The sequence below is a fragment of the Battus philenor genome, unplaced genomic scaffold (assembly GCF_028537555.1).
Source record: "Battus philenor isolate CCGP_79_NKW_IND1 unplaced genomic scaffold, ilBatPhil1.0.hap1 SCAF_10, whole genome shotgun sequence".
Lineage (NCBI taxonomy): Eukaryota > Metazoa > Arthropoda > Insecta > Lepidoptera > Papilionidae > Battus > Battus philenor.
This window is the reverse complement of record NW_027181662.1, coordinates 15,057,932-15,077,530: the sequence shown is the minus strand read 5'-3', so window position 1 is coordinate 15,077,530 and position 19,599 is coordinate 15,057,932. Positions and strand designations below refer to the sequence as shown.

The window sequence follows — 19,599 nt, the reverse complement described above, 5'->3', positions numbered from 1 at the left end:
TCATGTTCCGATGTGACAGAAGATAGATTGCTACCGCATCCTAGTAACTGCGAGCTCTTCTATTACTGCGTGGAACAAACTCCCATCTGCCGCCAATGTCCTGCGCATCTTCACTTCAATCCCATCAAGCACGTATGCGATCATCCAAACGAAGCCGGCTGCATATCCCTTGACTCCACTGAAGAAGTAGAAGATCCGCCTTCTGATTGATCTACACCAACAAGTCCAACTACAGCTAATTCCTCTTCTTCATAATGCTATAACATTAAATACAATCAACTGACGCAACTATAACAAACAGGAAGAACAGGAAGAGATCTAACATGTGACATTGCATAAAACATTTTTAAAAGACGATTATTAAATCTTTTCTTTATACTTTATATATAATTGGTTATACCATTATTGATTGAAATTTATAAGGGAATCAAAAAAGGATCGAAATTCCCTTTTCTTTCTTGTCTTCTTTTCTTTTCAGCCATGAATGCCCTCTGCAAGGCATAAATTGCCACGGTGACCAGTCTTGCACTGACTGCATATAGCGACTTCCTTCGGCCTTAACTATGCAGGGTGCTTACCCACGTTGCGCCTTGCTTGTGGTCGCCACTGGTCGGTTGCACGACCTATATAACCCGCCCATTGACACTTAGACGAGCAATTCTTCGAGCTAAGTCGATGATCGTGGTTCCTCTGCAGATATCCTCATTTCTGATTCGACCTCGCAGTGAAACTCTGAGCACTTCTTCTTTGTAGCTCTCTAGGGGACCTTCGACCCTTCTTATGAGGCACGTCGTGATCTGATGACTAATGACTTCTCGGATCCGTATGTCATCACCGGCAACACACATTGGTCAAACACCTTCCTGTTCTTGCCAAGTTTATGTTATTTCGTTCTCATTAGATTTTTTTTTTATTAAACATTATTGTACACGTTAGGATAAATTCACAATAATATACAAAAAGTACAATGGGCGGTTTTATCACACAAGGCAACCTCTTACAACCTTAGCACATTGTCAAGTTGAAAATGTATGTTTAATATGTGTGACAATTATTCTGCACGAACTTATCAGATTATCATATAGGTAAAAATATTTTAAAACTGTATAATTACCTTTTAACAGCGTAGAATTCAATCACGTACTTCGAAATGTAAAGAATTTGTTTTGGTCTCTGTTTGGTCATCATTTCAGCTGTAAGATGTTCACTTCCTTCATTCTTTTCCTAATTTCTATTAAAATATATTTAACTTCTTTCCATACTTTACAAACATCTCATTTTCATCGCTATCCTTCCAGAGTTCTAAAATTTACGTTATCTTAAAAAGTTAACTTTAACAAGTTATTGATTTTTGTTTATTTTCTATCTATATCGCAATTAATTTACATTTCTATTATCACAGCTATTTTATCACTCTTGTTTATTATTTTAATTATTCTTGTTCTTTGATTTTATTTTTCTATTGCTTTTTTTTTCCTTTCAACATTTTTGCAGAACTCTAAAAAGGTCTAGGGACATACCTCTTTACTCACCAGTGCGGCGATGTTCTTCTCCTATATTCTCTCTGCTAATCGAGACTGGTATTCTGAATAACTATGGTTACAAAATAGCGACTTATTAAAAAAAAAACACTTTTTTTGGTAAAAGAAATATTTTTTTTTGGTATAATAGACAATTTTATTGACGCATACGGTAGAAAAATATGAGCAGCCATCAGCAGGGCTGGGCGCTGGATGTGGCGTGCACCAGGTCCAGCGCTTTGCAGAGCGCGCGGTAATCCACCTGAAAGCAGATGAAGATTTTTGTGTACTTCTTAAACTGATTATAATAAATTAAATTTTTTCGCAAAGATACGTAAAGATATCCTTTTCTTCAACATCATCACCTCAGCTGATAGATGCCTCCTGCATAGTCGGCATAGTCCTGCCCCAAACATTGCAACACTATCGGTCAACTTCCCGTGATGCATTTTCTTTGCTGAAAGCCCCAAGGCTTTTACAGCTTCATCTGAACTCAGTTCACGGAGCGGAAGGGTTCTTAAACTTAAATTGTTTCCGCTCCCTTGACGTCACTACATTTACCCACTTAACAGGTGATGCAAAAGTAATGTCATAATTTTTAACTTTGAGACCTCCTGTTAAAGCGAGCTCAATATCTATGAAGTTACTACTGTGGTAATGTGAACGAGCTTTAATTTTTACAAATGGCGCCAAATGTCACTGTCCTTGACATTTACAATGTACATATATAGATTATACTCCATCGCTTGTTGACAACTAATTGTCCACTTTTGCGCCAACTTATATCGTAAATATGTGGTTATTAGTAATTATACGAAGAAAAGTATTTATAAATTAACATATAATTAAATACCTTTTCTATAACATTTATACACTGGACTCTTATCTCTACTACTCTGGCTTGAGTGGTACTGAATGCCTATATAAAATTAAATCCGCCACAGGTTAAAAACAATAAATTAAATAATGAGTAAAAGTCCACTGGTCCATCAATAACACTGCGGTTTTGACTTAAGGTATTGAAATACAAAATCTTTTGTTGTCCAGTTCGTTGACTCTGTTATTCGAAGGGAAAACTATTAATGACTTTGTAATTCAGAGTGGAAGCTATTAGTAACATTTTACTGATTCGGTAATTTAAAGAGGAAGCTATTAGTGACCACTAGTGACTGTAATTCATAGTGGAGGCTATTAATGACATTTTACTGACTCGGTTATTTAAAGCGGAAACTATTAGTGACACACTAGTGACTGTAATTCATAGTGGAAGCTATTAGTGACATTTTACTGACTCTGTAATTTGAAGCGAAAACTATTAGTGACACACTAGTCACTGTTATTCATAGTGGAAGCTATTAGTGACATTTTACTGACTCTGCAATTTAAAGCGGAAACTATAAGTGACACGCTAGTGACTGTAATTTATAGTGGAAGCTATTAGTGTCATTTTACTGACTCTGTAATTTAAAGTGGATGCTATTAACGACATATTAATGACTTTGTAATTCAGAGTGGAAACTATTAGTGACATTTTACTGACTCACTAATTTACAGGGGAAAGTATTAGTGACATACTAATGACTAATGAATTAAAAGCTTTCCCTCTGAAGAGGGAAAGCTTTTAGTAATATAATAATGACTCTGTAATCCGGGGGGAAGCTACTAGTGATATATTAATGGCTAATTCAGAGGGGAAACTGTTAGTGACATATTGATGACCCAGTAATTCAGAGGTATTAGTAACATATTAAAAGATGAGTCACCTCGTCCGCACATCCGCGTTGGTAGCCGAAGCACTTGCAGACCAGCGCAAGCTCCCGCGCAGAGAGTAAAGCCAACAACCCCCTTTGACACAGCGCTCGCTGGACCCACAGCGGGGATACGCTGCCGCATCTCTCCCGGTCCGCGTCCTGTGCACACACACAACCCTTTACTTCAGATTTGAGACTCAACAATGCATTTAGATATATTTTCGTTATAAGAAAAAATGACAGCATTTCAGATTGGATAGTTTCAGAATTACGCCCCGCCCATCCGATCACAGCTCGCTTTTACATGTCATGTCAGTAGGGAATTAAAAACCAAGTTAAACAAGACTCGATACGTAAAGTAAAAATTTTCTTCCGACGCTACTAAATCTATTCAAGGCTTAATGTGTTATTTAAAATACTAGGTAAGCCCGTGTACTTTTATCCGCCTAAGTGTCGATAAATGAGATGATTTCAGATTATTATGTTTACACCAAGTGATTTAATTATATTTTTTACCTGGCGACCTATCACACACACACACGCACACGCACATGCGCCGAAACGACATTACTTTCCGGTTCCCCTAATACAATAATGTGTGAATAAATTTATATAAATAAATATGCAATTTTTATTATTTGTAATGAAAAATTTAGTACATCTTTTCTAAATCTGGAAACGATCTATTTGCCTAAAACGCTATGCTAGGATTAGTCCACAAAACCAAACTTATTATCTTTGGATACGAATGATAGAGTAATTACTGATATAAGATTATAGAGCTTAAAGGTGATAGGATATTTAATTGTCCTCTAGTACTTTTGGATGATAAATACTCAAAAACTCGTTATATGGATGTTCAAAGTTAAAGATTGCTGAAGCACATTTCAATAAAGGTTGAGTACCACTGTTTAACGGATGTTGTGTGGCTGTTAAAATTTCTACCCTAAGTCTTGTTGTTATTAAGTTAATAGGGTTTTATCGGGAGCTTCAACTTGAGGAGTTACATGGATATATACCTGATCATATGCATATCCTTTCCAATGTATGACCACGACTAATCCTGAGAAGTGATCTCGGTTTGGACTGTGCTATATATAGTCGTGTGCTCTTGGAAGAACATGTGTAATCATGATGGTTCTACAGAGGGATACCTTCGCAAGTGGACAAGAAGGAACCTTGGCTTGGCTTTTTAAGTTTACCTGGAATATCTCGAGGATATTGGAGACCTGGTCGTGGTGCTTGGACAGTTTGTCGAGAGCCATGGAGACGATGTTTCGTTCTTCATAGGTGAGGAAGTTGGTGGTGCGTGGTGGCGGAGCGTGGGGCACTGGCTGCAGGAGAGGCGCGCGCTCCAGTCCACCCTGGGTGAGAGCTTCGCCCACCGTGCTGCAGAAGCGGTCGTAGTCCACATACCGTCGCCGGGTTGGGGCACAGAACCTAGAACCAAATTAATCCAGACTTTAGTAATTTATTAACAAGATTTTTTAAGGCTCTTTTTACATTTTTGGGTGCGAAGTGGCGTTTTTAGATTCTAAGGTTTAAGACTTCTTTTATATTAATAGCGAACCTTTAGAGCTATTAGCATTTCAACAGATTGGAGTAACCATCTAGTGCACAGAAATCTTGCAGTAACATGTTCTTCATCCGTCGACTTTAACAAGTTTGTCCAAATTGTTGGCGGACGAGTGCAGGAAACATTTACTGATGATTGACTGTATGCAGTTATGGTCTACAAGGACGCATAAGGTGGAAGGCTTTTGTTTTTCTTAATCATCGGGCAGCAATAAATTTATATATTTACTTATTTAATATTCTTTTATTGCACACGACAGAAATAAATACATAGATACGTAATACAAATATGCTTAAAACATATCAGCCTCTTCAGTACAGTTGACGTCTAAGACACGTCATTGATTTCATCATCATCATTCATTGTCATTGATTGATTTTTCTCTAAAGAGCGGATGACGTGTTTAAAACGACAAACATAAAAATTAAGCTTTTCGGTACATTTGACTCTTTAAAGACCTCATTCACTCCTTTAAAACAATATTTGAGATTAGGTACAATTCTGTTCATTTATTTATATCTTGTATTAGTCACAGTAGAAAAAGCAATTATAGCATTTTAGTGAACATTATTTGCGATACACTGCGCCGTGTCAAAAACACCACATGCAAACTTTCACAAATAAATCCGGCACGGATGTTGTTAAATACTAACCCAAAATGATTTCGTATTGTTCAAGCTTATATATAGTCACAGTTAGTTAAAAAAAATCATGAGTAATTACTAAACATTAAACTCTTTTTTAACACTATAGATACCTTGCTCACCAAACAGTGCAAAAAATTGATTAAGAATACATGTGACATATGTTTAATGAGGTGTTGAATAACATTAATAAATTGTATCTATAAAACAAAATCAATTCACTCTCTCTGTCTCTGACTCTGTGTTTGGCACTAATCGGTGTAACATAACTCCTGAAGATGCCCCGTTGAGGAGTGAAACACGTGTTGAGTAGTATGGCAGTGGCGGTTATGTGATTCGCATTGTTTGCCGCATACGCATTTATCAGCGGGCTGGCGGGCGGTGCACTTTGTTGCACGACTACCACTGCATGTACGGAAGTGGCTAAATATTGGTCCTTTTCTTACCAAAAATATAATAATTGTGTAGTGTGAGAAATTCAATCCATAGGTAAAACATAAAAATGCACATTGAAAATTAACAATTTTTGTATGTTTTCCTTCACCTTCTGTAAACAGTAACGCAAAGTAAACAACTCTGTGTCATAAAACTACAACTCCCTTAATACTAACACTTCCATTAGCGTGTCCATCTCCATTGGTGTAAGCACGAATCCAGCCGAGCCCAGGCCTCGGTAGAAATCCGCCCGTGGTATCACCAGCTCGTTCTGCTTGTCGAACTGCTGGAGAAAGTCACGCGGCCGAACACCGTCGCGAACCATCTGCATTTATTTTTACATTCATCAAAACTATCCAAAGCATATATATACCCTGAGCTGCAAATATTTCAGTAATGCATGCTTTTTCCAGGTGTTTGTAACAATTTTGAAGATGGATTACCTTTCCTTTGATCTTTGCCAGTATCTGCACGATATCGGTCTGGCTGGGATCACTGGTGGGACGAGCCTTGGCCACAGGCGGGAGGGGTGGCGCCACCGTCGCACTCTCCACTGGATGCTCCTCTAGCTGCACATCATGTCACAATCCACGATTTATTTATTTATATACCAGCAGTAAATAAGTTGGAAATACAATACACAGTGGCGTACCAAGAACTTTTGCCGCCCGGGGCGATCTCCAGTTTGCCGCCCTTTTTATTATAAGTTAATCAAATAGTGGTTTTTATAAATTAATTAATAACACATAAATAAATATAATATATTTATTTATATAAGTTATTTAATCAATATTAATTAATACACAGAGTAAATTTTTTTTAGACATATTTGTATGCACTCGTATGTAATACCTACTCTTCTAGCTTTCATACCAGAAAGATCGTGTATAATGCTCTCAAAATTTATATTATTTGTAATTTCTTGTTCTATTGACAATATTGCAAGATTTTGTAGTCTTAATTGACTCATTGTAGAACGAAGATAATTTTTTATCAACTTCAATTTTGAGAAGTTTCTTTCGCAACTAGCGACAATGATAGAAATTGTTAAAAAAATTCTAAACAAAATTACAATGTTGGGAACAGAATTTTCATTTATTATTCAAGAAAGAAAATAAATATGAAATGAATAAGTTGCTTTTTACAACTATAAGTAAATCTAAAAAATGCCGCCCTAAGGTAAGTGCCGCCCGGTGCGGACCGCACCCACCGCCCCCCCCTAGGTACGCCACTGACAATACAAGTGGTAAATAATAATGGTTTTGTTCATCCGATCCAATATTATTCTATATTAAGGCTTTGCATAGACTTTGCATAAAGGTGATAATTACTAGTTTTTACTGCCAGCCACAGGCTTCCCCCAAATATCGACAGGATAACCGGGTTTGCGCTGCCTGCATCCAGGGACTCCCCTCTATCTTTATCATGTCGTCGGTCCAACTAGTGAAGGTATGGCGGACAGTCCCACTAGTTCGGACTGTCCTGTCCGCGGCGGCAACATGGGCGCCCTAGCGCATTGACGATTTGACGTAAGCCAGCGGCCCGGATCCCCAGTCGCTCGGCGCGCGCGTCTCTCTCTCGGTCCGGCCGCATATCAGCGCACACGCAAGCAAGCAATAAACTCTCGCTCCGACGCGCCTACCTTTGTATAGTGGTTGTGTGTACAATAAATTAGGATTTTCTCAATTGCATCCGTTTATTTCACTTCACCACCACAAAGGTACAGGTATCTACTGGCTCGTGGTCGCAATTCAAAACTATTACTTTTTAGCCTTCGGTTTCCCGAGTGAACTCCACCCAGTGACAGACAAGTAGCATGTCGTAAAAACAAAGCTTACATCATTGAGCAAGGCAACAAAGTTGAACCCGCAGTCGTCCAGGTAGCGTTGCTCGAGAGCTCGAAGCTGTGCTGGTGGTGGAAGCACTCCAGCCCTGGACAGCACGCTGCGTACCAAACTGCGAGAGACGTGCCCGCAGCGGAGGCTGGCAAAGCAAACAATACGTTGGTAATAGATGAAATTGATACTTCAAATCAATCTAAGTATAATCATAACTAAATGTATATAAATAAATGAAATTGGATTATCTGTGTGTTATATTAAAACCTTTTTTATTATAAGTATGTATGTTATATACGTATGTATGTCTATGTATGTTTATGTATATTTATGTTAATTTGTTTGAGAATATGTATTTTTTTTTGTACACGTGAACTACCCTTTATAAGTACTTTTATCTTTTCCTTACTATGGTTGTCTGTAAGAGATTGCTTTGAGTGATAAGACCGCCCATTGTACTTTTCTATATATTATTGTATCTTATCGTGTACAATAAAGAATATTAAATAAAATAAATAAAATTACATGTATATGAATATACAAATATATATGTAATATATAACAAAATTTTATTAAAAACATTGTTTGTTTGTTTCGGCTAATCTCTGAAATGGCTGGAAAGATTTTCAATGCAAAAATATTAATAAAAAAATAGGTTATATTACTCATCATGATCCCCGAATATCGGACGTAGGTCCAGAGCTCTCTCCTTGCAGGCCGTTCTTATGCGTAGCAACGCCGCCTCAGCCAGATCTAAATCCTGATCGTTCAGCTTCTCGGCTGCAGATCCCGGCGGCGGCAGCTCTGCTATGGTTTCTGCCATAGCCCCCGGTCGTACTTCTGGGTGTTTCTCCAACTCTTTGATTGTGAACACTGGTTGGGACAAATTTAAATTCTTTTAGATAACATCGTTTAATAACTTCTGCTTCTCTTTCCATTGTTCGAGTTGAGATACTTTTGAATTAAGAATAGAAATGAAAGGAGACATTTTTTGGATTTTAAAAATGAACATTTAACCCTTAATAGCCTAGAGTTTCAATTTTGCTACCAATCTTTTAAACCGAATGTTCACATTACTATTAGTTTTTTTTATAGGTTGGCTGTACGTATTTTACTGTTGTTGTGTGTTCTTCCCAACAAAATTAAAAAAAAAATCTTTTTTCCCTTCATCTAGACCCTCAAGCAAACACAGAGCATTTAAAAAAAAATCACTTTCGTAAATCAGGTTACTAAGGGTTAAGACAAAACATCGTGAATTAGAATTTGATCTATAATACTTTAAAAACAAATATCACTATTTGTTTGTAAATGTTTTTGTCTTATAATGCCGTTAGAGGTGAAGTAAATGAGCACCACACTCCGTGGACGCGGTGGAGCACATAAGAACACAAACCTTGATCGCAGTCATCCTCAAAGGTCTTCCAACAAATACGTTCCTTGTCATTAGGATCCAGATAGTGACGCATAACACAAAGCACCTCCGCCTCCGACAGTATGGTACCAAAGCCCATGAGGTCCAGTGACCGACGGAACTGCTGTGGCGTGATGCGACCGCTGTTCAAAGGGTCATAGTCCTGAATATAGCCAAAAAAGCATTTAATTTGAATTCAATGTTATAATAGCAGTGAAACCACTTATAGTCCAAGTTCTAAATTAAAATATAGGACAAAGAAATACATCAACTTTGCTCATTTTTTATATCGCGGTACATAAGATACAAGCCCTTAGAACCGTACCTTACCTTATTTAATTTGAAATCATGTTTGGCGCCTCTCATACTCTCTACCATATTGAAAACAGGGACTTTATTATTTTCTTATCACTCTCTTCTTCTGTTCTTTACATTTTCTTTCATTCTCTTACCATTTATTTACCTTCCATTACCACATCGCCTTTCATTCTTCGCCACATCCTTCTGGTATATCACGGTACAGTTTCAATTTTAATTTTTATTTCTGGTCTAACTTTGGTTATATTATTTCTATATTTTCTTTATCCTAATTACCAATTTATTATATTTTCCTTATTCTTACCAGCCCTAAATTATATTTACTTATCACCTCCTTTATAATTATTCGGCAATATCTGAAAATGAAGTGGCACTATCACACTTGTCTTTGATTAGGGAGACGATGGCGCCATTCATCACCCTTCTTCCTAACTTTAGATAGACTTTCAGAAAATAATGTTACGGGAAGATGTTATGCTTTCCAGTTCTCTTAATTTAAAGAGACATTAATAAATAACTTCTATAGGTTTTAGTAAATATGTTTAAATATTACTATTAGGAACTATGTTCCACAGAAATTAGAATCCGTGTCTTTGTTTTTACATTTACCTTGAATATTTCCAATTTTTTTGCTCACAATTTTGCATGTTAGTGTTTAAGTAAAAAAATACGTCTCTTTATCTATTTTAACAACGCCATAACAATGTCCAGTCTTTAAGATTACACTTAGTGCAACCACTTCCTCATCCCTACTCCTTATTACCATCCTCAGATTGTGCGTTAGTATCTATGCGACATCGATGATCATGATCGCGTCTTGAGTCTCGTCCGTGCAATACACACACGAGTTCGTGTGATGTGATATTGCTATCGTCGCATGATAGACACTGTTATACAGCCCCAGGGTGTCTGTTGTTCGACCAACAATGATGACCGCTTCGTTCTTTAGCCCCTGAGTCTCGTGGATGGTGAGCATGCTTGAACCAGAGTTTAGATAAATGTATTGTCTTTAATATTTTAAGGCTATTGAATATCAAACAGCAACAGGTGATTTCTTTTCATCCTTACTTTTACTGCTACTGTTGTTCTATCGACGAAATATGCGCTGGTTTTATTTTTGGATGTTGAAAACTACTTTTTAAAATGTTTCCAATTTTAGAAAAATATTTTTTTTTAAATTTCTGTTTGTTTTTAAGTTATATATGTTACGAGTACGTGAGATAAATAAGATAATGCTCACCCTAAAAAATTCCGAAACTCTTATCCGTCGCTGCAGCACGAACTCCTGCACCCTCAACATAGTTTCCAGCAGACCGCGAGATGGTTTTGGTGGCTGTAGAGCTGGGTGGAAGACCTCAGTGCCCAGAAGTGAGCTGGGACGTCCGGCTTCTATTTCCGGCCGCGACACCTTCGGCAGTGTTGTGTCTATCACTGCTCCAGGATGTTGGTACGCCTTGAAAACGATAACTTTTCTTAGCATGTAGGTTTAACTCGCCGGCGTCATATGGTTGCAGCGGGTGCTTTTTCGTGAATCGATCTGATGTTTGGTTATTCAGAAAAATCGTAGTAAATCGAAAACTAATTCCCTTATGTTATACTTAAATATATTCTGTATGATTATTTCATATGAAACGCGTTCCAGCGACATACTGCAAAGTGATAAAATGTGATAAAATAAAACTCAAATGTGATATATAATGTATTATAGAAAATAAGTAAAAATGTAAAATAAAAATGTAGAATGTTAAAATGTAATAAGAAAAGAGGAAAGAATGATAGATGAACAGAGCAAAAGGGTAAGAAAGTAGAAATGTAGCATGAAAGATAGATAATAGACCGAAAGAGAAAGTAAAATATGAAAGGAGAGAAAATAAAATATCATGTGAAAAATTAAATTGCAAATAAAGTCCCTGTCCCACCATAAATAGGGGTACGAGAGGCCCCCAATAGCGGGGGTCACTAAAAAAAAAGACATACTGCAAAGCACATTGCTTGCATGCCAAGTGTTAATATCTTCCAACATCGGTTAATATCAGATATAGTTCAGCGAATTGACAAATCGAAGCGGCAGCGAACAGGCCATATAACGCCCAAAACATAAGGGCTCTGGGAGTTTGAGGTTCTGAAGTAAAGACGAGACTAGTAAGACAATTTTGCCCAATGGTGGACAGGTTACCATTTTATGAATGTCCGAAGATACTAGATATAAGCCGGAGCGGCTTATATGTTTGTTTTATTGGAAATATATACAATTTGCTAGACAACGACCTCCCCCGTATTATTATCCAGATTCCCTATATCAACATCTAAGATGTCCACATCCTGTGACTAAAATGACGATAGCTTTTGGCGAAGAACTTTAAACTTACTCTTTAATGTGATATCATTAAAAAGTCTAGATATTGTCATGATAATTGTTCAATTAAAAACAAAATAGATGTTGATTACCCTTGACAGGTTATGACATCTTTGAGATGGAAGGAAATTTAATTTAAAAATGGAATTTATAACTTCAACTCTGAGTTGCGACGAACGAACACTAGATGGCACTATAATTAACTACATTTCGTCTGCGTTAGGTTTGCAACAATCAAATCGCTCATAATTAGTCGTTACATTCGATAAGTATTTCTTCATCGTTTTTTCATTGAATTTTAATTTTAAATTAAGAATTCTTGCTTAGTTCGGCAGACAATGTTCGCCGCATTATTAACGCAAATAGACTCTGAAACATATTTAACATATATTTAAGATAGTTCCTCTTTAAATTTAACCCTTAGTAGCCTGATTTACGAAAGTTTTTTTTTTAATATTCATACTACTCATAGATAAAATAAAACAATAATGACATTAGATTTTTTTTTTAATTTCGTTGGAAAGAATATTATACAACAGTAAAATACGTACAGCCAACCTATAAAAAAACTAATAGTAATGTGAACATTCGGTTTAAAAGATTGGTATCAAAATTGAAACTCTAGGTTATTAAGGGTTAAAGAACTGAGATATGTTGATATCGCAAATATAGCTATGGATCTCGTCGGTAACTTAAGAAAAACTTACTGCTCCTAGTCCTTGGATACCTTCCTTCTTCACCGCCTCCACAGCTTTAAGGAACTCCACGTAGTCGAGGGTGTAAGAATCTTTGATGAACCGGCGCACTAGAAGATTGAAATCCTCGGAAGATAGAATGATGCCCACAAAGTTGAGGATTCGTGCAAAGTGTGCAAAAGTGATGCGACCGTCATTTTTTGCAACCTGGCAAATGAGGTGTTTTTAATTGGGTAAATTATTCAGTAATGTGTACATCATCGTCAATAAATATGGATTGATTGCTTCGCGTTACGGTCTGTTCGACAACTCGTGGGTAGAAAGAAAAGAACAACAAAAGTGGTACCCTTGGTTGGGTTGGCATTTAACAAAGAAGGAAACAACAAAATAAGTTTTAAAGGGTTGAATGCTATAAACTTTTTACACTCATACATATTCCTCAAAAACCATATTTGTCTGACGATGACTTAATGAGAAAACTTGAAATATACTTATAGATGACTTATAACAGTCAAAGATTTTTTTCACGATTGATATGCCTTGCAGAAGGAGCATCTATTTTTTAAAGAAAGAAATTCAATTAGAATTAGTTCAAGAGGAAACTGCTATGATCCCAACTCGAAATCCAATCTTACTTACATATAAAATCAGAACGTAGCTTCATCAGAACTAAGCTATGTAGCTTTTATTCTGGACAATTCAATCAAAATTTGCTTTATGATCTTTAAAAGGTGCTCACAAAACATGACTAACAAGCTTCGGGTAATGGAATCTACTGACTTTTAACTTACACGTGTATATAATTTATTATCGCTATGATTAAAACATGATAAAAATTTCGAATTTAAATTATAACAATCCCTCCAATGGGAGAGGAAAATAAGGTAAACTTAAACTATAAATCTAAAATATACAAGTGTTCAGAAATTCATATAAAAGTAAGAAAAGGGCCAATATTTAGCCACTTCTGCACATGCAGTGGTAGTCGTGCAACAAAGTGCACCGCTCGCCAGCCCGCTGATAAATGCGTATGCGGCAAACAATGCGAATTACACAACTGCCACCGTTAAACTACTCAACACGTGTTTCACCTCTCCACGGGGCATCTTCAGGAGTTATGTTACACCGATTAGTGCCAAACACAGAGTGACTCTGGCTAAATATTGGTCCTTTTTTTACTCAGGATGGACTTCCGCAAGGTAACGCCTGATTCCATTAAATATGGGTATAAAAGATTTAAAGTTTTTTTTTCTGACAAATGTGCTATACATTCACCACTTTAAAGTTTTAACACCTATTTCTAATCATCCTGTATATTATATACACTTCTTTTATAAGACGACACCAGAATTCAAACCGTGGATAACATAAGGTTAACATAACTTACAAGTTCATAATCTTGGAAGTATGGCCGAAGTGGCAGGTCCCTTTGAGCAATGGTTGCAAGTAGACAGCACAGGCGTCGCATCTGCCACTGGTCGAGGGTGTGGCAGCGAGGCTCCGGTGGTGGGGGACAGGCTTCCAGCAGACAGTCCGCCGATGTTCTGCTGCGATCTCCCGGATCTAGAGTACATATTACATTACACGTGGAACAATTACAAGTAAACGTATCTAGCCGTATCTATGTATCACTAATAATTCACTTTCGGAAGTAGGGTCAGCTAGCTTTAACATGTTCAAAAATGATATTCGTCAATTATTAGCAGAAAAACCGTTAGAACTTCTTTCTAATTGCGAATTATATGCTATGTTCATCATAATTATTATCATCATATCAGCTGATAGACGCCCACTGTATGACCTAGGCCTCTTGAATTATATCTATGGAGATATACCATTGTTGCCAAGCTTGGCAGGCGAGTTGCCAATCGCAGTGTAGTATTATTGTATGCAGAGATCGCTGCTGCCCGTCTCTGGAGGCTTATTAGTAAGCAGTGGCAACCCTATATAATGATTGCACTAGTGTGAATGAAATAACATTGTATACCGGGAATCGATTCCGTGACCTATGATCGTATATCTAAGTCCACTGCTTCTAGGCTACCATTGTTTAATTTTAACTATGTTGTTATTATATTGTTTTCGAGATCACTCATTTTTTGATACGGTGTTTTTTTTTTTAATGGCCACCGTTGTTGCCTCTCGTACCCCCTATCTTGTTTGGGATAGGGACTAGTTAACATTTATTTAATTTTTCCACAGACATTTCTTCTCTTTCTCTTCTTTCACACGTCACATTATCTTTCGTTCGTTTCTATCTTTCCACAATCTTTCCCTTTCGCTTTGTATCGTCTTTCATTCATTCCTCATTACTTTTTACATTTTCTTATATTCTATTCAATATGGTGTTTGGTTTCTTTAACTATTATAAAGATTACCCATAACTGATCACCCTGTTTAGTCAAATAATACAGTCGGTTATTACAAAGCTGTAATACAATGTAATTTTTACGTAAACTTTATCATTCCGGGAATCGAATCCATGACATACGATCGCCATGTGAACTTATCAACCTCAACGATCGTCACTTGCACAAGCGATGTGCCCCGGTGACTGCCATTTCACATATTATTAAATGTTACCAACTAATAATGAGATCATTTTGAAATACGTGTTAATTATTTATCTATAATAGAACTGTGAAACTAAAGTATGAATGGAAAAACGTTAAGAATCTATAAAGCTAGCAAGAGTCTTAATGGAGTACATTTTAATCTTCTATTTTGAAACGTATAATTTTTCTTCTATTTAATGTGGTATATGCCTTCGTTAGAAGGTTCAGTTATAACTAGTTGACTATTGTATTAAAACTTAGAAGGTACATTTTTTTAATGAAACAACATTTGTAAATATCTATTTATTAATCTGATATCAGCTTATATATGTTGTAATATGTTTGTGTATTTAATCAAAGTACTTATTTGCGTGTTAAGAAAAGCTGGCAGCCTCACCTTCTCCGTGTATGATCTGGCAGAGCTGATGGTAGTGGATACGGCCGTCCTGCGCTCGGAAGTAGTCCGCCAGTTGGGAGATCTCCGCATCAGACAAACCAATCACGGATCGCAGAGGTCCGGCAAGGATCGACACGAATTTGGACTCTGTTAAATGATAATAAGGTTTTTATTCAAATCATTGACTACCAGATGTTTTTACTGATGGAATTACATTTTGGAAATATAATACAGGTCTTTTCTAATCTTGAATTGGGTTAAAATTAGTTCCAGATGCAGATCTTCGAGAATGACTGTGACCAAAGTTGGTGTTCTTATGTGCTTGTGTTTAAATTCCAGAAAACTTTGGACTAGTAATAATTCTATTAAAACTTACTCTGGTTTACATTACTGTTGGTAACAGTTGATCTAGACCTCGAGTCTAAATGATTGCAGATAAGAGAAAAATAAAAAATAATGGTAACGGTACTTCTTCTTCTTTTGTTCAGCCGATGGACGCCCACTGAAAGGGCACAGGTCTCCCCCAAAGATGCTGCTGGGTTACCTAGTGGGACGTCTACCCAGACCGTGTCTACCTTAAGGTTTCAAAGGCCAGTGATTATACGAGGGATGTGCCATATTTACTGCCACTTCATTACACACATTATTACGTGTTACCAAAAAGTTTTTTTGCCTACTTTGTTCACATTGCTTATAGAGAACCTAATGAATTAAACTGATAGTAGGGAACGAAAATGAAAAGGACAGTGAAAAAAAAATAAGACAAAAAACGACCCTGTCCTTCTCAAAGATAGAAGAACGAAATTATTATAAAAAAAAACTTTATCCACGTATCCTAACTTTCTTTTACATATTTATTGTTTTTTTTTAAATACATATTACTAAAGATGGCAGAATTAATAACAAATATAATTAATCAAACAAATCTCTTCGTCAAAAAAGAAACCTAACGAATTGGTTGAAATTAAGAAAGTCCAAAGCAAAAGACTTCGTGAAAGAATGTGCTTTGGTCAAAAATCCTTTTACAATGTTTAGAACTAAGTTTATACCTGGGGAAAGAATTGTTTCAATAACTGCAATTGTAAAGTGACCATAAAAAAGGGTGACAATGTGGGAGCTCAATTTAACCCTTAATAGCCTGATTTACGAAAGTGATTTTTTTAATATTACTGTGCTTGCTTGAGGGTCTAGATGAAGAGAAAAATAGATTTTTTTTTTAATTTCGTTGGAAAGAATATTATACAACAGTAATATACGTACAGCCAACCTATTAAAAAAACTAATAGTAACGTGAACATTCGGTTTAAAAGATTAGTATCAAAATTGAAACTCTAGGCTATTAAGGGTTAATCTGGAATTCTTCTAGAGGCCATAAAACGGAAATTTTGACATCAGGATTATCAATGTAGTCAATAAATGAGCAATGGCGACGGTGTGTAAATTGGTGCACATGATTTAGTCTTCAAATCATTTTTTTGTATCACTTTGCTTATTACTTCCATCACCATAAAAATGATCTAAGTAGATAGTAATTTTAATTAATGAATAAATAATATCAGTGCTAAGAGAACACTAAAGATTATTCTAGAAAAATTACCAACATTCTAAAGACGAAAGATAAAAGGAATGACCGGGTAGATAAATCCATTTATTTTTTCTCTGCTATATCTTTTACTAGTGACACGAGTATCGTGATCGTGGTAATCAATGCACAGCCTTTTAAAGCCTCCTCCATCACTCTCTCATTGAGGAGTTCATATACACAATTTAAGGAGCGACACTTGGTTGATTCGTACATCGCAAAGCAAGACGACTTTAAAGCCTTTGACCTTTGGACTTAACCCTTAGTAGCCTGATTTACGAAAGTGATTTTTTTTAATATTACTGTGTTTGCTTGAGGGTCTAGATGAAGGGAAAAATAGAATTTTTTTAAATTTCGTTGGAAAGAATATTATACAACAGTAAAATTCGTACAGCCAACCTATATAAAACTAATAGTAATGTGGACATTCGGTTTAAAAGATTGGTATCAAAATTGAAAGTCTAGGCTATTAAGGGTTAAATCATTAACTTTACTTTAAAAAAAAGCTTTTCTTAATCTCGCTTAACCATGGTATTTTAAAATTTGAGTGTCAAGATATATTCCTTGATTTTTAGTTTTTGGACAATGGAGACTATCTTCCTTATCATCAGGCCAGTCAATAGATGTCCAATGCAAGGCATAGGAATTTTCAAAATAATATAAGTGGTCGACATGGAATTCATACCAGAGAGGAGGCAGTTCCCATCCGGATCGAGAGGCTTGTACCAGTCCCATAGGTTCAGCCCCACGCGGAAGCTGGCTGCGCGGATCTTGTTACACGTCTTCCACACATCCGCCAGCCGGAGGATCTGTCAGGAAAGAATATCATCATATATCACATTTAAATCATCCTTTTAAAAAAAACAAACTGTACAAGAAGTATGGCAATGCTTGTTGAAGGCCGCTCCCAACCGGTCGTATTGGAAATCTGTGGGGGTGGCATATGTTCAGCTTTGAACGTGCTGTGGCTGAAATGAAGATAATAATGATGAAGTATAGGTTTTACCACGATACCTTCGACTTTCCGGGATTCTAATTTGATATTGCATGTCTCTGTGTTTGGCACTAATCGGTGTAACATAACTCCTGAGGATGCTCCGTGGAGGGGTGAAACACATGTTGAATGATTTGACGGTGGCAGTTGTGTAATTCGCGTTGTTTGCCGCATACGCATTTATCAGCGGGCTGGCGGGCGGTGCACTTGTTGCACGACTACCACTGCATGTGCGGAAGTGGCTAAGTATTGGTCTTTTTCATACTTAGGATAGATTTCCCGCAAGGTAACGCCTGATTCCATTAAATATTTGATATTGTAAGTTCAACATTCATAAATAAATAATCTTGTACACATTTTCTTTAAGCAGGAGGAACTGAACTTGTAATTGCTCGTGTTATTGTTTATAGATACAACAAGTGAATTCCAGTATCCCGAAGGCATATACGTAACACTCTACCTTTCCGGAAATTAATTGTTTATTTAAGTGTTTTAAAACAGTAAGTATATATCTTTTTACTTTCGAATATCCATGTTTTTTCACATAGCTCATACATGTCGCCTGTTTGTGTTTATAAAGCATCAAAATAATTTATTTACGCCCCATAGAACTGTCAATATTTGGTGCGCAATTAGTATCAGTATATAAGAAAATATACAGAGTTAGCTTGTAAGTTGAAACAAATATGCAATCACTATAATTTAACATGGTATACTACGAATATATTCTATTTATTAACAATTTAACGTTTAAATACTTTGATGGTATCGTTAAATGTTTCTATCTAGTATACAGAATGATTGTAGCTATAAAATGTTTAAAGGTATGAATGTATAGGTCATTTGTCATTAAAAAACCTTAACACGTAATTACAATCAAAATATATGAAGTCATTACTTTGAAATATGATATATTAATTTATTTTATCAATTGGAATGTGTCAAGCCGATAATTTCAACGTAGTGATTAATTTTAATATGCAGTAATCCTAATTTTGAAAACACGCTGTTATATTATCATTACATCATTATTTATAAAACCATATACATAAATTGGTAGAATATAAGCTACATATACATCCCTTTAAATCTTTTACACGTATAAATAATCCCCCTGTAGATAGCGCACGTTCCGGGACTATATATATGTATATATCTTTGTACTTAAATTTAAAACTATTATAATATGATTTAACTTTTTAAATTTTTATCTTGACTAAGCGAGCAAGTCTAAAATTTCTACATAGAAATAATGGTTGGGAAAAAAACATCGCAAAATTTACGAACCTTGTCATGCATTTTAACGTGTATTTATTTCAGTGTCCCTTCTAATTAATATTTGCGTAGTAAATGTTTGTTATTTCGCGTTAAATTTTGATAAAATGTCGAATATTTTGAATAAGCTGACACCGCTCCCAGACTTCCGATGACAGTTCAATCAAAATGGCCGCCGCGTGACGCCGGCTTTAAAATTGGAACGAGATTTTTGTCAGTTTAAGATTATATCCTCGGGTGAAATGAGAATAA

The 19,599-nt window shown here is 36.1% G+C and overlaps 1 protein-coding gene across 1 annotated transcript; it reads right to left on the bottom strand.

The window, feature by feature from the left end:
• Positions 1–1,671: 1,671 nt before the first annotated feature.
• Positions 1,672–19,371, bottom strand: LOC137927322 (uncharacterized). The gene is made up of 14 exons (XM_068771117.1): positions 19,360–19,371; positions 17,764–17,887; positions 15,497–15,643; positions 13,932–14,107; positions 12,557–12,751; positions 10,734–10,946; positions 9,158–9,338; positions 8,430–8,637; positions 7,765–7,909; positions 6,370–6,495; positions 6,103–6,251; positions 4,474–4,711; positions 3,284–3,430; positions 1,672–1,782 (listed from the first exon to the last, which is right to left on the bottom strand). Exons 1-14 carry the CDS (start codon positions 19,369–19,371, stop codon positions 1,714–1,716), a joined length of 2,130 nt encoding a protein of 709 aa, XP_068627218.1. The 3' UTR covers positions 1,672–1,713.
• Between the last annotated feature and the right edge of the window lie 228 nt (positions 19,372–19,599).